At 38.8% G+C, this 22,545-nt stretch overlaps 1 protein-coding gene across 7 annotated transcripts in view; it reads right to left on the bottom strand.

Moving 5' to 3' along the window:
- The window catches only part of kcnip4a (potassium voltage-gated channel interacting protein 4a), a 146,101-nt gene extending 124,604 nt beyond the window's left edge, over positions 1 to 21,497 (bottom strand). Inside the window, exons 1-3 of one of the 7 annotated variants that reach the window (XM_044183618.1) lie at positions 21,258 to 21,497; positions 5,365 to 5,519; positions 4,380 to 4,529 (exon numbers count right to left, since the gene is read on the bottom strand). In XM_044183618.1, the coding sequence (XP_044039553.1) occupies positions 4,380 to 4,529; positions 5,365 to 5,449 (235 nt within the window). In that variant the 5' untranslated portion in view covers positions 5,450 to 5,519; positions 21,258 to 21,497. Of the gene's footprint in view, positions 1 to 4,379; positions 4,532 to 5,159; positions 5,315 to 5,364; positions 5,520 to 21,257 lie in introns of those variants that run through there. The other 6 variants (XM_044183619.1, XM_044183621.1, XM_044183622.1 and 3 more) reach the window with 6 other exon arrangements.
- Between the last annotated feature and the right edge of the window lie 1,048 nt (positions 21,498 to 22,545).

The following is a 22,545-nucleotide window of genomic DNA, read 5'->3' as shown; positions in this document are numbered from 1 at the left end:
TACCGAAAGCAGACATATTACCTAAAACTACTGGCCGATTTGTGATTTCATTATATCACTGGAGAGAATTACACTCATCAAGGGCATACACCCCGGGACTCTCTTAATGATATTTTAACATTTTCTCCAAAATAGAGCATCATGGTGACTGGTATTATTTCTCAAGGTTTAAGGGTCCTTTTAGCAAGGCCTCTCACCATGATGTCGGACTGCTGGATGTGGCATCACACTGTGAGCAAACTCTCAGCAATTAAATTCAAATCAGGGAAGAGAAGCGGTGGGACTTTGACGTGAAGTTATCACAAAGACATCTTGAACGTGTGTGGAATTAAAAAAGCCAGGTGTTTTAGTCTGACAACAAAAAGTGGATTAAGGAACACATGCAACATTGAATTTACAACTTCCTCATGAGGATTCATTACTGTGGAATTGGCCACCACACTTAGTGAATCCATTTTCAGGCCATTTCTGCGCTGTTTAAAGGACATGACCCTGAAATGCAGTCTCGAGTTGGTGGGTAGATTTTACATTGAGCAATATGTTCTGTTAGAAGGAATGCGCGTCAAATGAAATACCTACTTCTCCAACAGTAAAGCAAACAAAGGAGACCAAGTAGCAAACTAATCAAACAGCTTTCTATCAGGAAAAATAGACAAATACAAAAATAGAACAAGTTGTCAAATACTACACGAGTGCTATTTGCTGATGATGAACACTGATAAGCTCTACACTATGTCTTGGATGTCCAGCCATAAAGCAGAATGTAAGTAGAGCATCCTTATTCATATTTGCCTGTCATCATATTTTAATATTGTGCCGTCATACCACTGTCAGTAAAGAGACACATCCAAGCTATAGTGAGTGCATTTGAAGCCACTGAATTACTACTGCAGTGCAGGCATTCACAGAATTTATGACAGTATCACCACCTGAGTGTTAAAAGACACGTGATGTATTCGGGGCGGGAGTGCTGTTTTGCAGGATTGTTGTATTGGATTACATTGGACTGTACTGGGGTTGATATTGTGCCCACGCTTGTATATAAGCCAGATAAACAACTGCAGCATACTGCATTATTAAGAATCAATATTTGTCATCTTTAAACAGCCTACAGGCTTAATGTTGTTCTTTTGGGTGTTTTCAGGCACTGCTGCAGCAAATGATGTACATGTTCAGTGGTACATACTATGCAATATAGTCATAACCAAATGAAATGATCCATGATTGATTAAATTACTTCACATTCAAATTGGCAAAACTGTCTATCATTCAAGGCGACGCTACTAAAATGCTCTGAATGCAGCAAACAGTACATCATGTTAGCCATTCATTTATTCTGTAGCTTGCTGCCCTCTCCTGGCAGTAAAGATAAGGTACAGTGATGGATTTCTACCATAAGGTGACTATAATAAAAGTACAGTACTGTAAAAAGGGGGTCACAACCTAATTCTAAGTCTTGCATCAAATTGCAATACATTCTAAATAAAGAAATAAATAAAACTCAACTTAGTACATCAGATAAATGTAACAGCTGTATATGCTCTGGTCACGTCATATTAGTTCAATGTAATCTTTGTTAAACAACACTTAACAGTAACAGTGTCAACTGGTTGCATAGAAATCTAATCCAAAACCAGACTCGAAACATTGTGGAACGTACAGTACTGTATGTCATTATTTTCCTCAGTGGATAAAGTAACCGACCCATTTGAGTGGATCATAGCGACAGCAGGGATTTGTAAAATGCTCTCTCAGAGCAGACGTCTGTACCGTGGACGCAACATGGGGCTTGTGTATTTCTAGAAACTCCTGGTTTAGTGAGTATGCTCATTTTCTGGAGACTGCACCAACATCCGGAGGGTACGATGGCCACCTGGCAGGTTTATAGTGTGAACGTCCGCATACTGGGAGGTTATTCTGGGCAACACCAGGGGATAATATTATTAATTTGAGACGCCACCTAATGACGAGAACACCTACGAACAAACATATGCTCGGAGAGGAGGCTTCAAACCCAAAATAGCTGTTAAATTATTAATACTGTGTTAATTTGTGCTCTCTAATTCAGTTTTCTTGAAGTCTAAAACAAAGAAAAAACTTTAAGTGTAGGTGAAACCCACAAGTGACAGCAGTGCGCAGCAGTTTGGCAAGTGAAAGTTTAATTTCATACCTAAAACGGGTAGGAAACTCTAAAACTGTCACTGTTTTTCGTAGTGCAGTATGCCACTGTGTTCCGGTTTCAGCTACCTCAAGCTACAACTTAAGGCGGTATGGAAATGCAGACTGCCCTGGGATGGAGGCGGCATGTTTCCAATGAAAAAGGAGCAGTGAAAGGAATGAAAGTCTAAACAAATGCTCTGTCTAATTCAAAGTGGGGCTGACAGAAACACCTGGGTCCTGGTGTAGCTCCAGCTGTGGCCGCCAGCTCGCATGTTATTAGAGGGATAGATTCAAATGACAACTGTGCAGGTGCACACGCACACACACTTGCACGAACACATACACACAAATAGGGAGTGGCCAACCCAAGGGCTAAGTACAAGAAGAAACTCCACTAATTATGTGATCTAGAAACTGCACCTCCCCCATTGACACTAATTTAATCAATATAAAATGAGAAAATCCTTCTCTTTTTCTACAGAAGGTGAATATGCATCATCTCGCTTCTCTTCTTTTTCATGACAAGAACAGCTGGTTTGGAGTCCTTGTGTTGTTGTTTTTCCCCTGCAGAAAAATCTTCACTGCAGATGTCTTTTAGTCCCTACAGTGACATTCATGACTGTTTAATAGCACCCTAAATCATACCCAAACACAGCCCATTTATCTGACAAGCCATATCAATGCGGAACAGCACCTGCCAATTACAAAAAAGCTCCAGGTTTTATGGTGATGCTTGACATGTCACTGAGCTATAACACAATCATGGGAATTAAGGAAGTGTAACTAATAAACAGCAACAATGAAAACAGAAACTTTTCACTGCAGCCAAATAAACACTCAAGATATAACAAAAACTGAAAAAGCTTTACTCTCATTACCAATGCGAAGTGCATATATCACTAAGCAAGAAAGAAAAAAAATCCAAATTAAAAGATCCTTAAGAGCCTTAAGGAGAAATGGTGTTTGGGAATCGATAATGTCATGTTTTAAAATACGTCCATACCTACAGTTTATGTGCATACATACCAAATTGAAAAATATTTTTAATTTCAACATCTAATCGAGTAATATATTCATTATAAAACTTAAAAAAAAATAGATATATTTATATTATCTCCTTATTTAAGAAAGGGGGCTTAATTCAAGCTCTGATGTTTGACCTAATGCCTTTGGATAACGAGACTCTGTATTTTACTGCCTGATATGTTTACTGCCTGAAGGAAACAAGCTATGAATCCTATTTTATATGGCTATACATTGTGAATATATAACCCGAGAATTAATTAATACTGACCTAGGTTCAAAGTGAATAAATTTACTGCAGCTGTCGATTGTGACTCGTGGTGCAGTGCATTCTGATCATTTTTCACTCCAGAAAAGTCATAAATTCTGGAGTTCCTGTAAGGTGAAAGGATGACTGATCAATACCAAGTTAATATGTTTAAAATGGTGCCCGAGCAGTTTTTGGACTGAGTACACTCTGCACTTTCGTCTAGTCAAACCTCAGGTTAACAGGGCATTTGATGAGCGTATAGTGTTACTGTTAAATCCAATCAAAATCCAATCAATAAAAGAGCACACTGTACTTCCAATATTCCCTGGACATGTATCTGGAAGTGGACATTTCCTTAGTTCTCCAACTTTCAGCTTTCTCTTGACTGTTTTGGGTAACTTTTTGTTTGCTGATTGACTTTCAGTGCAGTAAATGTTATTGTCCCCTTGTTTTTGAAATAAATTATATGATAAATACATTATCCACCCTATATTCATTTTTGCCCTCAGCAATTCACCCTTGGCATAAAATTGCCAAATTCACCAGGCACAGACAAGTTTATTAAAAATATATACACAAAAATTCAGTACTTGCAAACATTTTTTTTCCTCTGTAAAATGCTGATATTGTACTAGTTGGTTTTACAAACACCTCTGCTATCTGAGCAAAAGGAAAATTAACTACACACAACTTTAAAAACAATTGTTTATTAGTCCTTCATTTATGTTAATCTTTAGCAACATTATTTATTCAGGTAGACTACCTGAAAAAACCTTGAGATCTCGTTTTCAAGACAGACCTGGGAACAACAAAAATCTAAACTAACTCAGAAGACGTTGACAACATTATGAATGAGAGCCAATTAAATCACATCCATACTCGCGTAGTAAGCCACCTTGGTTCTACATAACTCCTATCTGTACCCTTAAATCAGTGGTTTTTGTACCTTTTGGTTTTGGGGAGGCCCAGGTGATGATGCGCCGCACCAGGCAGCAGTTGAGCAGGACTTTCTTAGAGAAGCCGTGGTCTTTACGGATATGCTGCAGGTCCTCCCTCCACTGGGTCCTCTTGGTTGGTGTACACATGGCTGGAACTTCTCTATTTTGACATATAGTGTCGCATTATTTGCAAGGACTTTACCTAAGTACATTTTGTACAGATACAGGCCTAATTATTTGGGTACTTCTCAAAGGGTTGTGAGTTTGTAGTAAATATGATTCTAAATTGTAACACAGAGGTGATTATTATTAGTCTCATAATTAAAATGATGACCCCTTAACAGCCTCTGGTAAACATTCAAACACAAATACCTACAGCCACTGCAGCATGCAAAACAAACTGTCACAAGTTCGTGCAATACACCTGAGAACATATGCTAATTTGGGATGTTTCTTCCCCCAGTTATGCATGGCCATAATGAAATGCAAGACATTTCAGCATGCCCTTTTGGAAAATGCTTGTCATATGTGTTCTGAGCTGTTGTTTCAAGAAGGCAAGTTATACTTCCAGCTATTTTAGGACTAGGGATAGAAAAAAGTAAATACACCAAGCAGAATGTCTTAATGCAAACTGGCGTGAAATGATTCTTTGCCTACAATCTGCCTCACACTAATAGATTCAAATTAAACCAGCAAACATCCTGATTGTCTCCAGATAACCATCCCAGAGTCAAACAAACAAGATTTTATAACACTACGAAATAAAACATGACCTAGCGACACCCTACCTCAGTCAGTACTCTGATTACAATCCCCCTGAAGGTCCCATTTCAAGAGCAGAAGTTTCAGACATCAACAGATCATGCAACCGCTCTGACTGGAGGGCGTTTGGTTTGGTCTCAGGATCGCAAATTTATATCCTTCAGTGCACAGAAATTGAAGTCCAGTGTGAGGGCTAACTGCTATCAATTGTCCCTCTGAGCATCATCTTACCTTGAAGGCTAAAACACGATGTGCACGCTCTCTCTGCTTCCTCAGTCTGCAAGTGATCCTCAGGTTTCACACAAGCACTTTCCATTTCCTGAGCTGATCAACAGAGTGTGAAAGGGGGTGGGAGGAGGAGGAGGAAGAGGAGAGCGAGGACCGCTCTGTGAAGCAGAGAGAGTGAATGAGTGAGAGAGGGAGAATTGCTGGAAGACACTATGGCTTTTGCCTCAAGTTAGTATCAGAGGACAAAGAGAGAGTCCAATATACTGGTGGCTCTGCATTCACAGTGGATCCCTTTGATCATCCCCCCTGAGCCTCTTAAAACACATGAAATCCTTCAACACACACACATATTGTACATGCCCACTCCCTCCAACAGATCACTGTCACAGTCAGAAAAATCTATAGTTTATCACCATCTTCAAAAGGTTGTAAAACTTTGGCTTTGGCTGGTTATTCTAAACCTCAATGCTTTTTTGGCACCAACTAAAATGTGTCTATTCCACCATGTATGAAAAACTGTCAAGTACCAAAAGCTGACATTGAATGTCTAGTCGCAGTCATAGCATTGTTAGCATAATGTACTTATTCTTTGATCACATAATTCCTGTTTTTAGAGTGTATTTTATCCAAGCAAAATGTTTGTATGTATGCTTGTCTTTGGCAAAATCTGACATGTAAGACTTTAGACTTTTGCTAAATGAAAAAAAAGGGTTTTGTAGAAACATGTTTGATCAAACACATTTGATCAAAGTATGGTATTAAAAAAAAGATATCCATATGCCTACTGTAACTCAGGTATCGTATCTGCACTATCACAAAAGGCCGGTACTGTGTCATATAGCCATGCAAGCGGCTGTTAGGCTGTACCTTGGCACAGCAGCTCTTTCAGCTAAATGCTAATGTCAACATAATAACATGCTCACTAATACAATGCTAACATGCTGATGTTCACCATGTTCACCATCTTAGCTTAGTGTGGTAGCATGCCACCATTTGCTAATTAGCACTAAGGCTGATGCAAATGTCATTAGTTTTGTAGTTATCTCACAAATAATAAAAAAATTGACTTGTTGGTAGGGAATGACCAAACTTATTACAACTCATCCTGAGGGGAACATCTGTACAAAACTACTACCCTTCCAGTATTTGTTGAGATATTTCACTCAAAACCACCTATGTCAACCTCATGTTTTGCTAGAGGAAAAATGAGTGACCAATTGTTTTACTACATTTTAGCAACTATAAATCAGTTTCCAAAAAAGCCGAAATGAGATTTCTCCTCAATGATAAGCATGGTTCCCACACTTTGATAAACATCAAATTCAAGGTCTTTTCAACGACTTTCCAGGTCTAATTCCCTCAAATTCAAGGGCCCAACACGGCATAGTTTGAGACGGATCAAGGTTAATTACTGTTACAACACTGAGAATTTTTTTAATGAGAACTAGCAGGCTTTACAGAAGCTCACAAATAATTAAAAAGAGATCAAAGCTTGATTGTGTTAGTGATGTTACTTTAAGTAAAAAAAAATATATAAGAAAACTTACATTTCTATTTTTGCACAAAATATATAAATTCAAGCACTTTCAATGCTTGTATTTATGTCTAGTTTTAAAAACTTTCAAGGCCTTGATTTTTTCTCCCTTCAAATTCACATACTTTCAAGGATTTCAAGGGCCGTAGGAACCCTGTATAAGGAACGTGAATCAAATACACCCCAATACTAAGACAATTCTTCTAAAAAGCAAAATATTATATATACAATTTAGAAAATATACAATTTACAAAATAAAAATGATAAGCTGTCATACTAGTCACCTCAACATGTTCCAGGACAGCAGCAGTTACAAAGAACAACTGATGTGTTAAAAGTTCAAACACCATATCAGTGAATCAGAAATATCCCTAAAACTCCCAGCTCCAGCAGCTCTGTCCTGTATCTGACCCTGCCCTCTGATCTCTGTGTGCACTATACTGTCTTTACCATTTTAATTAACAAGACAGCCATTAATGTCAGATACTCAGTGTTATTACAGATACAAATGATGTGGCAGATGAGTCTAACTGGAGGGCATATGTAGGATTTTCAACCCTTTCAAAACTCTGTACTTTAGTTGAAAATGATGTATACCACAGAACCACCATTACTGCTTAGACTTTAATACCCAGAATTTATTACCACAGTGTTAATGTCTTCTAGAATATGTTGACAGTGGAATTTTTGTCAGCGTTGCTCAATGTAAGTGTCATAAATTTACATAGATCATATGGAAATGATTTGTCCCTGGTCATTGGCCAAATGGGCTTAAGCTTACATTTAAATGCACATAACATTAACTACCGTGCAGTGATAGATGGAGACAGCAAAGCTAAATCTAATTGCTTCCCCTGAGATGAGCAAGGCATATTCTGTACCTGAGAAGACAATGGGGGGCTCTGGACAGAGAGCTGGGAATCGAGCCATCCTTTCCCAGCAGGCCGAGACACACGCCTGATTGAAACGAGCGAACAGATTGGCTGCAGTGTTACGGTACGATATGGATTCTGTGGTAACACTTGTTAGGTAAGCACAGCCCGAGGTCCTAAGGGAGAGAGCTTGAAAGCGCTGTCCCCCAATATGTTGAATAATATATATTCATTGATATTCAAGACCACCTTAGTGTAGTACTATTCAACTCCAAGACCAGGTAATGTGGACTTCTGAGTCAAAACCAGGTTTCTTAAGAGTTTCTTAAAGCTGCTATAATCTGCTATAAGATTTTATATTAACCATGTAATAAATGACTCCATGTATGCGAAAGGGGACACTCGTAGTAACAAACCCACAGTGAATTATCACCTAACTCTACAGTTCCCATCATTTTAGCACACTGTTTTATGACCCACAATTTTGACTGTTTTCTTTCACTCTGACTGCTAGCAGTGTCCTTTCCAGAAGCACGGCTGTTTTCAGCAAAAAATTCTGTTAAGCCCATTGTACACTAGCAGACAAAGTTAGCAACTAGCTGGTGAACATAGTGGAGCATTTAGCAGCTAAAGAGCCAGATATTTTTATATATATATATATATGCCATGTCAACATTACAAGGTGATAACATGTCAATGCTGTGTTTACAGCTTGTTGTGCTGCCCCCAACTGACCAAAAAATCAATGAATGCAGGTGTAAGGCTCAACAAAAATGTACATTTATCTGAAGGAGCTCTATACTATCCAGTTCTCAAATAATAATGCATAAGAACTTAATCAATAATTAGAAGTTGGACAACTTGTATGCACAGCATAGCACTGTAAACCTTTTTCATAGCAGATATTTTTACTTATTCATAGCAGCAAAGGCACAAGTGTAACTTATAACATTAACAATGGCTCCATCAAGTTCAAGCAAGTGTAAGTAAGCCATGACAGTGAGCCAGCATGCTTAAATGGAATGCAGTCGTTATCAAGTACTGTTATTGATTACATCTATGTTTTTTTCTGCCATAACATGTCAAAATGTCTGCAGGGAAAATGTCTCTTTAAAAAGTGTACGCAAATGTGTGGTTCACATCCAAACAATTCCAGTAAAATAGGTTCAAGACCAGAAATAGTCCAACATCTGGAAATTCACACAAAAGCCAAGTCTCCCATGACAGTGCATTTTAATTGAAGTGTGAGGTTACTTACTGTATATCTGTGTACATGGTACACAGTGCATGGAGCTGATTTGAATGACATGACTGGACTATTTTTGGGAGAGACTGAACCTGTTATATCCATTTACAACACAGCCTCTTTGGATGTCAGGTGCTAAGTTGAAGTTTTTTTGTAACACCCTATAGTTACACAGTTATTCAATCTTGTTGCAGCACACAACTCATAACCATGTAAACCAAGAGGAGGGGGTGGATTTGTTTTCCCATCCGATCACTCTGTTATGATTGATTATCTGTCCTGCTCAAGTCAATCCATGAAAAATTACTGAAATACAATCCACATATGTTAGCTGCTGAACGTAGACTTCAAGGTGCTATGTGGTTTGTGTATACGATTGAGCTTGTGGATCCCATGCACACTTAAATCTTCATTGTTCCTCTAATACAGACACCTATTGATTACATCAGAAGCAATTTGCAGTAATGTATTCTGAAATCAATTCAGAGAACCAGCTCATGTGGAATGGATTTGGAGTTATATTTTATTATAAGTGCAGAGTTAGTATTTGACATCAAGGCTCGGACCTTGTCACTCCCTGAAAACATACATCAAAATCAGCATGGAGGAGATTGGGCAACACTAAATTTCCCCACCAAAACCTGCATTGAATAAAGACTATTATGTGTGGGGTGGGCACCAAACACTGCGTGGTCATCCAAGAACAAAACAATCTCTTAGAATGAAATCGACCAGTGATGTAAATCATAGAACAGGAGCTGAGCATTTATGAGTTAAAAGAGTTTCTAGATGCATAGCTGAAATGTGTGGAGAAAATGTGAATACACAAACTATCCTATGTGTGCATTGATGAGTATGCCATAAAACCAAATTACAGAATACTACTACAACTAAAGTCAACACACAAGATTATTCTCCATTAGAGACCAACAGGAAACCACTCCAAAACAGGCAATGTCATCGAAGGAAATATGTGCAAAAGCAAATCAGCCTATAAGATTTAAACATGAGTTATGTTTCACCACTATAGGTAACAGCATGAAAACATCTCGAGTCACAGTGGCAAACAACCACCAAAAGAAAAATATGCTCACCAACTACGAAAGTAATTCACAATCAATACCAGTGCACCTTCTAGACACAGGTTAATCGCAGCATCATATGTGAAGAAATTAGCAGCCAGCATATGCACACAGGCAGCCTCACAGGTAACTGATACCACCAAGTGAGCATATACCAACTAAAGAAAGCCAAGGCATCTATGCACAATAGGTCTTATTATATTAGCACGCACAGCAAACACTTGGTGGAGTTGTTGTGGTCCCAGGCTGTCAGCACAGACAGGAAAAGCTCGCTTGAAGTGGCATTTTACGCAGGAGAAGCAAGAAGCACGGCACAAAAAACTATTATATTCCTTCTCAAAACTGTCCTGAAGTGACGATACAACCGTTGGCAGGCAAGCTTACTTATAAAATGTTACATGAACAGCAGCAGCAGCAGCAGCAGGGGTACAACAGAGTTAACAAAAGAAAAAAAGCGGACAAATGAATATGGACTTTTAGGTGTTATGACACTGATTTTAGTGTTTCTCTATTAAAGACATCTATTGATTAGGTCAGACGCCATTTGCTGATATGCACTGTGAAATCAGTGACAAAGACCCCTCAGTCCTATTCTTGGGTAACTTAAGGTTAAGATTAACATTCCTTTGGCTTGGACGGCTGCTGTGTATGAAGGAAAAAAAAAAACATACTGTATATTAAAAAAATGCTGCTGAAAACAACTTCACATTGCATGCATTATTTCATCATACAAAGACTACTAGGATTACTGGATTTCAAGTTCTGCTGTGAGCAATGTTTTTGTGAATACTAATTACCGAAGAGAAACAATGGACAAACCTCTGACAGTAAGATCCAAGTTGTACTAAACTTGAATCAGCTTTCAAGATCATCATGTTCCTGAAAGAATGGAAGTCTCATTTTAAAAAACATCAAGAGCTTTTCCAGGGTGCCAAAATTCCAAGGTTGTAATAAAATATAAATTATTTGGGTTGTGTCTAATTAACAGAGGCTCAATGCAGTTGGATTCAGCACCAGTCAAACACCAATGTACCTGGCAGAACTTCCCACACATTTCAGTCCTCTGTCCCTTTAAGGCCAACTGTGACTCTAGTCTTTTTGTCCCAGTGTTGCGGGTGAAAAATGATGGAAGACACACATTCAAGACAACAGGCTCATTTGAACCAAGCCCTGCATTTCCATAAAACCTTGCAAGGATAATGCAGTAGCCCATTACAGAAGCCATTACCCATAGCAAAGGATGTTGCCGCCCAGCAGCAAAACATGAATTCAACTTTATCTCTTGAATGTTCTCAGCCACATTAGGAAGTAGAACTCACTAACTGCCTTTACTACTCAAGTGTAACATTAATTCATAGGGATGTAGCAGTTGAGAGGCGCGTCCTATATGTTACATCTTTTGGTAATGAAAACATTAATTTAGGTCCTACAACTGAAGGGCAGTTTCAGGTGAAACTAGGCAGGTTAAACAGCAGAAACCCAGGAAGACTCCTTCCTGAGGGCTTAAGTAACACAGATTAGCTTAAATTTCTGACTTCTCAGACCATTTTTCACAATTGAGAATGACTTCCGGATGGGAGCCGAAACGTCTTGATTCTGAAAACAGTGTCCAGATGACTACGATTGAAACCTTTTCTACGATGGAACATTCGTGGACGAATGAGGGACTACACCGTTTTAGGTCCTACATGTAATCACTGTAAGAGGTTGTAATGAAACCTAATGTACATGGGAATCTGCCTGTTTTAATTCCTGTGTGTACGATTTTTTTCAATGTAGACTGAAAGAAAACCTTTTGTGTTTGTGTATGTATTAATTATATTTGTTTTTTGTCTTGATGTTCAAATATTTGTTGCCATATACTCCTACATCTGTGTACTTAATACATAATATAGTTGGCCTACTGCTTATACGATGGGCTAACTCGACTTGTTATTCTGCTATTGACATATGAATAGGCTGTATGCTAAAATTACACTCTAAGCATGGGGAGTTATTATAACTTTACTTGAAATACACAGACATTTCTTCTTTTTTGTCTTCTGTTTTGTTAATACTGTCTTGTTAAAATGGCATACATGTATAAATAAAGTGTTACAAAACAAAAAAGGAAAACATTACATTTTAGGATTTCTGAACAGTTTTAAACCTATTGCCTCAGCCCAGTTCCCCCAATGAAACTTTAAACACACAAACACAATACAGCCACTGAAGAACCCTGTAAAAGATAGATCACAAGTTGGAGCCATAAGTCAATGTTCTCATTATTCTCTGCTGCAATAGCTTGAAATGAACTGCTGCTTTCGATGCCATCTTTCCTTCTCTGTTCCAATGTCATGGTGGTCAGAAACCCTGTGGTTCAGTGTTAGCAGGTCAGTTGGCAGTCACAGCAGGGCCAGACAGAAGACCCGTTGAGGTATGTGCATCTAGGTTGGCCGTCCCTCTGCCCCCCTCCAGCATGCACACACACACAAACACACACTTTCCCTTCCCCATTTCTCACACACCCACGGTGACCTTGTCCTCCAAAGTGGCGGCTAAAATTAGCAGAATGCATGAGGGGAAACAGCCCTGTGGATTAAATAAACTGCAATGCAGTATTTAAAGATGGGAGATGTAGGCTCATCTTGGTGAAGTCACACTATGAATCAGTACATCCCAGATTTATTTTCTCGTTTTGAAACACGAGAGCTCCATATTGGCGTCCTTGCGGAACCGGTGGTTGCTCACTTATTTACTTAAGCTGACCTAAAATCCATAACAATCACCTCATGAACCATTGCCGAGTAATCTGATAGGAGGGAGAACGAGAAAGCCAAGATCAGTGTCAGATTTACAGAAGAAAAGTTGTCTATAACTTCTTTATATAACCTTGCACTAAGAGAAGCTTCTTTCCTAGTGTGACTGTACGTACAGTAAGGAGTCCTGCAGCCCCAGAATGCAACTGGTTTATTCAAATTACAAGTATCAACAGCTTCAGCTGCAAAGGCTAATCAAAAGGGCACACAAGATAATGAAAAACAGGGCTGCGATATCCCCTTAACAATCTTGCCGATACAATTATGTGTCAATCACAGCATTTGTTCATTATTATCCTTCAATTATGCTGCAGTATTAATTATTGCAGGAATAAGAGTTCAGCACTTTTTAAATGGGCAATTGACAAAGCTCTTGGGAGAAGGCAACTCAGCATAATGAAAATGAATAGTGCGGACAGTCCATCAGTTCACATTCGCCTGGTCTCTCTCACACAATTCAACACACAGCGCATACTGCTAAGACAAAGTTGTATGTATAGACACTAGCACACATCTTTGAATATGCACACTTTCACACAAGCAAAACCTGACACAAACCCAAACACACACACACCTCCAGAGACACGCGTCAAACCTTTTACTACTTCCCTGCCCTCTGTGGGTGTGTGTAGTTTTCTGAGTCAGTGTGTTGGAATGCCTCCATAAATTATTCAGCCGCAGCGCCTGCTATCTGAAGATAACAGTGGCTCTTTATCGGTCAGCGAGTACCAGAGACACTGCGCTGGTGACTATACAAGCACCTAGAGGGATTTGGGGCACCTTCTGTGTAAAGATGCATGTCATTGTGGCAGTGAAGCATACAAAAAATATAGCCTATCTGGAGGTTTATGTTGTAAGGTCACTTTCATTTTCTCTGGGGATACTCTCATTTTTCAGCTCATCAAAAAAAGGGCAATTTATTTGCCACCGCATAACTAATGTAGACTAAAGATCAGGACAGTTTCCTGCCATCTATACAAGCTCTAATTATTTAGGACAGAGGCAGTTTCTTCAAAAAAACTAAACTAAACTAAACAAAAAACAGAATCTACTTACTGACAAGCAATCCTAAATACATCATGGGAATCATAAAATATAAGCCGTGCATTTGGTTGTTTAAACTTCAAGTATATTAATATCACTTCCAACAATCAATTGCTTTTCGCAGGTTCTGCCTCAGACTCTGTTAATCAGATATCTGGTCTGTACTAAACTATGTACAAAAAATGTGTTTAATCTAAAAAAAAAAAAAAAAAAAGCTGTCCAGACAATTATTCTATTAGTCAATCAACAACTATTTTAATCATACGCTAATTAATGCAAGTACTTTTTGAAGTACTTGCATTTTGATTTTCTGGTTTTCTTCGTCTTCTGATGATAAATTGCATACAATTGGGTTCTGGACTGTTGGTTGGACTAAACAAGCAATCTAAACATGTCAACTTAGGCTCTGAGAAATCGTGATGGGCATTTTTCACTATTTTCTAACATTTTATAGATCAAACGATTAATAGAGAAAAATGTTTAACAGATTAATTGATAATGAAAAAAGCAGCTTCATCACCAATTATATCATCCTAACCTGGTCTGTGTATTTTTCCAGGTACATTATGTAAGTCAATAACATCACTTTCTTACATGTCTGACCACATTAGACTATATTGCAATGGATATGCACAGCCAGACATCTGACCTGATCTCGACACATGAGATATTTTAGGCTATAACTGAGGCACTCTCTTGTAATGTAAAAACGAACAAAATAGGCAAATAAATAACACAATAAACAGTGCAAGGACATCTGTCTTCTGTATGCAGGCTTGTAGCTTAACAATTGGATGAAAAGTGTGTGAAAAGCTTATTCTTTTCTACTGAGACACCATTTTCTCTGTATAACCACTTGGTGTCAGCCTTGCACATTGCATGGATGCCACAACTACCACACAGTAAACACATTCTTTTCATGATTTTCTAGGTTGACATAACATTGAAAAACATCTACTGATAATTACTTAAGCCACTGTAGATAAGCCTATTGACACTCTTTGTTAATCTATGCAAACTGCTGTTATATTTCCAATCTATTTTCAGGTCTCCCCTAACTAACAAGATCAGTGTGCTTTACATGTCACAATTTCCCATCAGAATAAGAGATATGTTTAGTATTGTGTAGTCTATATTAAGTGCTGGCAGTATCCTGTAGGCCATGGACTTTTGGAGGGACTAAAGCCCAGAATAGGCTTTTGAGCCCCCCCATTGGGACAAGAAGAAAGACAGACGGACCCTCCAGTTGGCCACTCATGCCAGGCCTGCCTCCACATATGGCCTGTATGATGTTCAGCTCTGACACCACTTCATCAAAGACTCCTTGGAAAGACTCATCCTACTAGAAATACAGCTGATTCTTTAATGTTAGTTCCATAATTCTTTTTTGTTCAGGTTTTATGAGGCACAGTAGAGAGTGGGGGAGTGAGATGTGACAAAGTTCACAAGTTGGAACTGATCTCTAAAGCACATAGTAATGCATTGTTTGTGCTTATTTGTGGAATGATAATAATTCAGGCAGGCACAGTGATTAATACTGATGATTACTAATTTGTGCAGGTCAGATTTAAAGACCCAGGATATCTTATTTCAAAGAAACAAAACAGAAAAAAGATGACAAGCAAAATCAGAGCGAAACTCATTAACAGGATCTGAATGCCAAGTTGCCAACAGAACAGAGAATAGTGGAAAACAAACAGCAGGATATATGATAATAAGGGCATATACACACACACACACACATACATATACATACACAGACAAAAAAGAACACAAAGGTTATCACTACGTACAGTTTTTCCTCTACTACATTTTCCTTTTTTGTAATCTAGTCTTAAAATTAAACAATGAGTCTGTAGAAGTTCAGTGTTCTGCTAAAGGACAGTTTTAAAGCAATGGTTCCCAACCTGGGAGTCAGGACCTACACAAGGGGTCACGAGATGAATCTAAGCGGTCACAAGATAATTACAGTGTAATAAAATCAGAAAAATCAAGATTCTACTACACATTTGTTTTCTTGCAAAATACTGTATAGTTTTACCTCTTAAGGCCTTTAACACTTTCTCAAACATTCTGAGAGAAAATCTGAAGTCTCAAATGAACTACTCACACCTCACAGACATGCACTCTGTGAAGAACTTTGTATTAAAGGGTCACAGCAAAGTTTGGGAACTGTGGGGATCAAACCTGCAACTTTTTGATTGTGGGACAGTGACTGTCACTATCGAGCCACCCTGCCACAATGTAAAATGCTATGAAAGAGGTCGTCATCAACAACAACAACAATAAAAAGGTAATGTAGTAGAACTTGGACCTTTATCAAACATTAAAATAACAATAAATACAGAGCAAATTGACTGTCCGATACTGAACTATGTGATAATATATTAATGGCTTACTTAACCTAAAAATAGATGGGACATTTTTCAGAGTTGGTTAAAGATCCAAAAGGCTTTTCCTTTGTTCAATTTTTGGCTTTTAAAAAATGCAAGAAACTTTTTGACAGGTCAGTCATTTCAGTGAGTATCTATATTAAAACATATTAGCATACTTGAAAACAAGAAGCAAATCCTGCCTAACAGACCTTTAATTCACTGAAACTCCTTTACTGTCAGAATGACAACAAAGAACATCATCAAATATCGATGAAGATGTTAAGATAAAACAACAAATGAAATATTAATGAGCCATATTGCAAAGTTATGAGGAACTTTAGCCTTTAAACCTATAATTCCTTAACTAAGAGACAATTAAACATGTGCTGAGAAAACTCATTGATCATTGGTTTGACTCACACAAAAAGCTGTTTGTGTACTACGTATTGCTTTATAGAAACAGGACTTGAATTTCAGGACAAAAAGGTGAGAAATGTCAGATGACCAAAGTTTCTTATTTCCCTGTTATTCTTCTGGGCACCAGGAAATGTGGTTTATCCTCAATATGACCTTGGCACTAACAAAGAAAGACATGTTTGCAAGCTGAAGCCAAGCGTTGCCACCCAGTTGGCATTGGCTGCTTGGCACGCTATCCAAGGAAGTCAAATGGAGGGAATCTGTGGTATAAACAAGCCTGCGGGTGGAAATACAAACAGGAAAGACGGTCCACTTCTTTCTGCATTCAGCAATCATAAACAAGCACCTTATGTTCCGCTGTCCCTACAGTTATAGCCACAGCAACGGCGCTTTAGAGCCTCCTTCCACGAGCTTCCCTTCTCCATCCCAATCAGTCACCCTCTGTTTATCCATCACTGTCTTACTCCACCTGTCCCTCTTTGTCCCCTGTATCCTCACCTCACCCAATTTTCTTTACACCTCTCCTTCCCTCATTCTTCTCTGGCCTGAGTCCCAAGGCAGATGGGCCATGCAAGCAGATGCTCCCCACCCAGTCTCTCAAAGGGAAAAACAAAGGCTGGATCCAAAACAAACAAAATCTGCTGGAGGGTGCCCGGGAGACAAACAGGGAGGTTCATGGTATAATTAATCCTGGATGTGACCAAAGACCGGCTTTTTATCGACAGGTAGAGAGGAAGCACACAGGTGGTCACAAAAAAAAACAATCTACCAATGACAGAGACTTCTTTCTGGGTCCCATCTTGACACTAAGGAGTACATTTAACTTCACAGCAGTTGGTATGCCATTAAGACCATCTGATGTGCCAGATCTGACTGTTTAATAAGTCAAACTGTCCAATTTTGAATCTATTTATAGAGTGAAGTGAGAATCTGTGATCCTCGCAGATTTCTTTATTATTATCTCTTCATCAAGAGGTGCAAAGCAAAACTGGGGAAAGTCACACAATTATTTTTTGCAATTAAAACAAAAACAACAGCACCTGAACATGCTGTCAAAATGAAGCTGCCACTTGCTAAAAATGTCAGCCCTTAAAAACAATATGTGGTATCTGAGTCTCCTTAAGTTGCCTTTAAACGAGGCACACTGCAATTTATTCTAATAACAAATCAAACAAGACAGAAAAACTTCTGTGATCGTGTGCTGCATACTGTCAAAACTTTCCTCTGAAAAGCTAAAACACACTGTTCTGCTGTCTGACAGATCTGGAGCAGTTTCAGATCGCAGCTTCACTGTCATCTCAGGACCCCTGGCTGACAGATGCTGAGAAAACACACACACACCGCATGTGGTCAGTTCTCGACGCCATAAAAGCTCAAAGCTGACATCTAAGAGCAGACAAAGTACATTATGGTTCCTTCCTTCCCTCTACAAAACAAATTCATGGCTTTTAGCACAGGGACTGCACATTCTTCAGGGACATTCTTAACTGAAGCATCCCACACGCAAATAACCATCTTATATATTCTATAAGTGATGATTAAACATATTTTTTAAGCCATCTTCATATGGTGAGCTTCATCTGTCCTTCATGTCACCAAAACAACGTTCTGTAAAGAAAGTGGCTGTTTTTGTCAGAACGTGCTGCAGTCACTATCAAACTCTGTATACTGCGTGATAACATTAATAAATGCTGCAAATGGGTTGTTGTACTTGGCTGCATCAAAGCCAAAGTACATAACTCAGTGGCTCAAACATCAGTCTTGCAAGATCCTGACTCAGTACTTATGTCCTAAATATTGATTAAGTCTGTTTATTCTCAGTGTAATTTGTTAAGTCATGCATATGCAGATTTGTATTGTGACTGACCTAGACCTTAACTCTCCACATTATGCTTCCACTTGTCCCCACTGGTGTACTAACATTGCAAAGATCTTGGGTTGTCTCTTGACGGACAGTAATGTGCAGAGTTTTTAGTCTATTAACTAGTTCTGTTGGAAAATATTATGCATGTAGTAGGCTAAACATAAGCCAAAGTAATTAAATGCAAATCAGAGTAAATGAAGCATTGATTGAACAGCTATGTGGTAATCCCTCATGGTAACATTTCTACTGTTTATGTTTTATTACTTAATGTTGTTTTGCACTATTTGAGGCCCTGGATATACAATATGAGGCATAATTAGCTTTGATAATTCATACTGACACAAAGGAAAAGAGGACATTCATCACCAACAGCCCACAATGGACAGAGCTTGTTCTCAACTATTTAAGTGCAAAAGACGGAGCTCGCTATGGTGCTAAAAGTAGCTCATTCGGAACAATAAACCTGACGGGGCTTCGTTTCATATATCGGCTTTCTGAAACTCAGGGATACGGTACTAAAGGAGAGAAACGGCTAGGGGAGCCTTTAGCAGGCACCGAGAGAAGTTGCAATGGTGATCTGAGAGAGCTCCAAGGCACTGACGCAAAGAATCACTGCACCAAGGAAGCTCCTCCTGGGATTAACTCATGGATGGGTGGCTGTAGCATTTTTTTGGGCGATCGTTATGTTTTAAGATTTCCCTGGGGACCATGATGTGGTAGCCCACTGGGGACAAAGTGGTGGGGGTTTTAGAGGGAGAGAAAAACTATGAAAATATGAGGAAAAAAGCATATTGAGAAAAAAAATATTGCATTAGTGACATTTTGGTTTCTCTCTTCAAGAATCAGTTATTACTTATAAATATAAACTAGGCCTATAACAAATGCTGTGCATATCTTTAGCCCCTAAACTGACCCTCTATAGATCAACTGAACTTTACGCCACCTGACAGCCAGCAATCAATATCCTTCAATAACATATTAGTTAACACTCTAATACTGCAGTCTCCTATAACTGAGAAATTAAAGATAACTGAGACTGTAACAGTCAGATGTGTTCACCACAACTAATGACTTATTCTGGTGAAAAACTGAACAGTACGTTCTCTGTGTCCATATCCATGATCTGGATTATTCAGCCCCATTAGAAGCATTTGTCCAAGGCTGCATGTCCTCATTAGTTACAAAAACTTCTTTCCGTCTGCAGCCAGCCTCATCAACAAGGCCCGGATCAATGATATAATATATATTTATGATTCTTGACCTGCAGTACTTGCTTTATATTTCTACTATGTTTACTGTTTTGCACCAAAACACCAAAGCAAATTCCTTGTATGTGTAAACTTGGCAATAAAGCTGATTCTGATTCTGCCTTATATCATTTAAATTCCAGAGACAAAACTGAAAAAAACATTTGCTCAAGGAGTATTAAGTTCGAGAGGAATACTTCTCAACAACTCAAATCTGTTTCAAACCTCAAAGGTATGACTCATATCCTTAACAAAGAACAATTACAAGTCAATTAGGTGTGCAAACAAACATTAACCTGAGCCAGGAGTGATGAGCGGTTAACTGCTCTTCTGGCTCTGAGAGAGGCAGTGAGGAGCCTGAGGGGAAACCTATGGACTATGACTCAGTGATCATTATTCTGGATGCCTGCCAACTACTGGAGGGGGGGGACCCAGGAGAGGATTTGTGCTACTGAATCCATTATGGACGTTTTTTTTTTTCTGATAGACCTCCACCCAAGTACTCAAATTCAATTATCACAAGGGGGTTCAAAAGTTTTTGTGGATACAAAGTGTAGGCTACAATGGCAGATAAACATGAAAAGAACTGTCTTCTTTGCAACAGGGATTTCTAAACCTTACCAACCAAAACTAAATTTTGGTGCCCTGTAGGTAAAATCATTCAGCAGTAACTGCAATTATGAAGAACAAAAATGGCCTAGTTGAATTTCTGACAAATTGACCAAATCGCCCATCAACCAACAATATTTTCCTTTCAAGAGAAGGCAAAAGTCCAGACATGACTCTACAGTTACCTTGTGGTGACAAAAGACGTTACAAATGTATGTTGCAGAAGCATGCAAGCTAACCTTTGTAATAAGAAAAAATTACGCCAAATTCTATTAAAATTAAATCAATTTAATGTTGCCTTTCAAAATAATACTAATACAACTATGAAGAGACTAACGTTACATAACCTACCTACTATAAATCGATATTGTCGACAGGAAAATCAGCGGTAATGGTCATTAAAAATTCAATAAAATTTTAACTTTTTACAACAGAATTAAATTGTTAGCTACAGACTTGCTATCGACAGTCTAATTTGGTGTGGCTAACTATATTTAATGTGAACGTTAAGGGAATTAAGCTTAGTTAATGTTAGCGTTTACAGTTTAAAAAGTTGTAATTTTATCAAAATAATGTATTTGTTGTTGCATTAAGTACAAGCCGAATCAAGGAGTGGTCCTATAATCACACAAAATTTAAGTTATACTGTACCAGGTATATATTTTGACCGATAAGCAAGGCAATATTAAATTGTAATTTTTATGCTAGGAGTTTTGCCTGACATTTTCTCCATGCAAGACCAACAGAACAGACCCACAAATCACCAAATTATCGGTGAACGCGCCAAAACATGCGACCACTGTCCTACCAGGTGAAGAACCAGAAGCATCCACCCGGGCAGAAATGGTCTCCACTCTCTTTGCGTTCATAGTTGTTGTTTTTTTTTTTTCGTAGGTGGACTTTTTTTAGTCGAAAGAGCCTCGTTTCAGTAACAGGAGCTCGTCCGCGCTGACTTGTAAACGGCTGGTACTAGTTGCTGCTCATTTAACTCCCAAGTTTCGCAGTGTGAGCGAGAGCGCTGGAACGCTGCTCGTGCACGCGGTTCTCGGCGGGAGCGCGCACCAGTGTGTGAGTGTTGGTGGCGGTGATGGTGTGTCTGTGTGGTCTCAATGTCTGTAGATTAGAAAAATGCCTTTGGATGTTTTTCAGTGTTTTTAATGATATGCATTGCTGAAACGACTAGTCAATTAAACGACTGATTGACCGGAAGTTAACTTACAACAATTTAGATAATTGATCAATAGTTTATTTATTAAGAAAAATGCCAAGTATTTGCTGTTTCCAGCTAACAAACATGCCAGGATTTGCTCCTCTGTTTTACATGGGGCTAAGTATGGACTAGATTTTTTCCCAATTAAGGGAAATGTTAAAGCTGCAGCATCCTACTGTCTTTAGACAAGAGTGTGGTTTGGGGAAGGCCCTTTCCTGTTTCAAATTGACAATGCCCCCATTCACAAACCTAATATAATAAAGAAATGGTTTTCCAGTTTAGGTTAGAAGAACTTGACTGACGTCAACCCCATCTAACACATTTAGGATGACTTGGAACGCTGACCGCGAGCCAGGTCTTACACCCAACAGTGGCCGACCTATTGTGGCTTAATGGGAGCAAATCCATGCAGCCAGGTTCCAAAAACATTTGGAAATCTTTCCCAGAAGAGTGGAGGAAACATCTTAATGCCCATAATTCAGCAGTCACATATGGGTATAATGTTCTGGTGTCTGCATACTTTTTCAAATCATTGTCCTTTAGTATCTCAGAACTGCACTCAACGCAGCATACAGCAATTCCAAGTCTTACGATGTAGCATTTCCGTCCACTGGCATTAACTGAATTTACGGTGTCTCTGTTACATTCAACCTTGAAGTTGTGGTTCCTAAAGTGTGGTTCACGGCCCACCAGGGGTCTTCAACAGTGTTTTCATCATAAATCTCTCCACTTTCTAAACTCGCCACAAACTGTTTAGACAGTTACATAATTCTGCAGCAAGTCAAAACACTTTGGGATGCTGCCTGATAAAATGGGAGTCTGCAGACAAATACACGCATACATACAGCGGGAACATTTTTAACAACATAGCACATCTGCTTCATTG

The sequence above is a fragment of the Siniperca chuatsi genome, linkage group LG22 (assembly GCF_020085105.1).
Source record: "Siniperca chuatsi isolate FFG_IHB_CAS linkage group LG22, ASM2008510v1, whole genome shotgun sequence".
Classification (NCBI taxonomy): domain Eukaryota; kingdom Metazoa; phylum Chordata; class Actinopteri; order Centrarchiformes; family Sinipercidae; genus Siniperca; species Siniperca chuatsi.
The sequence above is the reverse complement of the archived record's forward strand: the minus strand, read 5'-3'. Positions and strand labels throughout refer to the sequence as shown.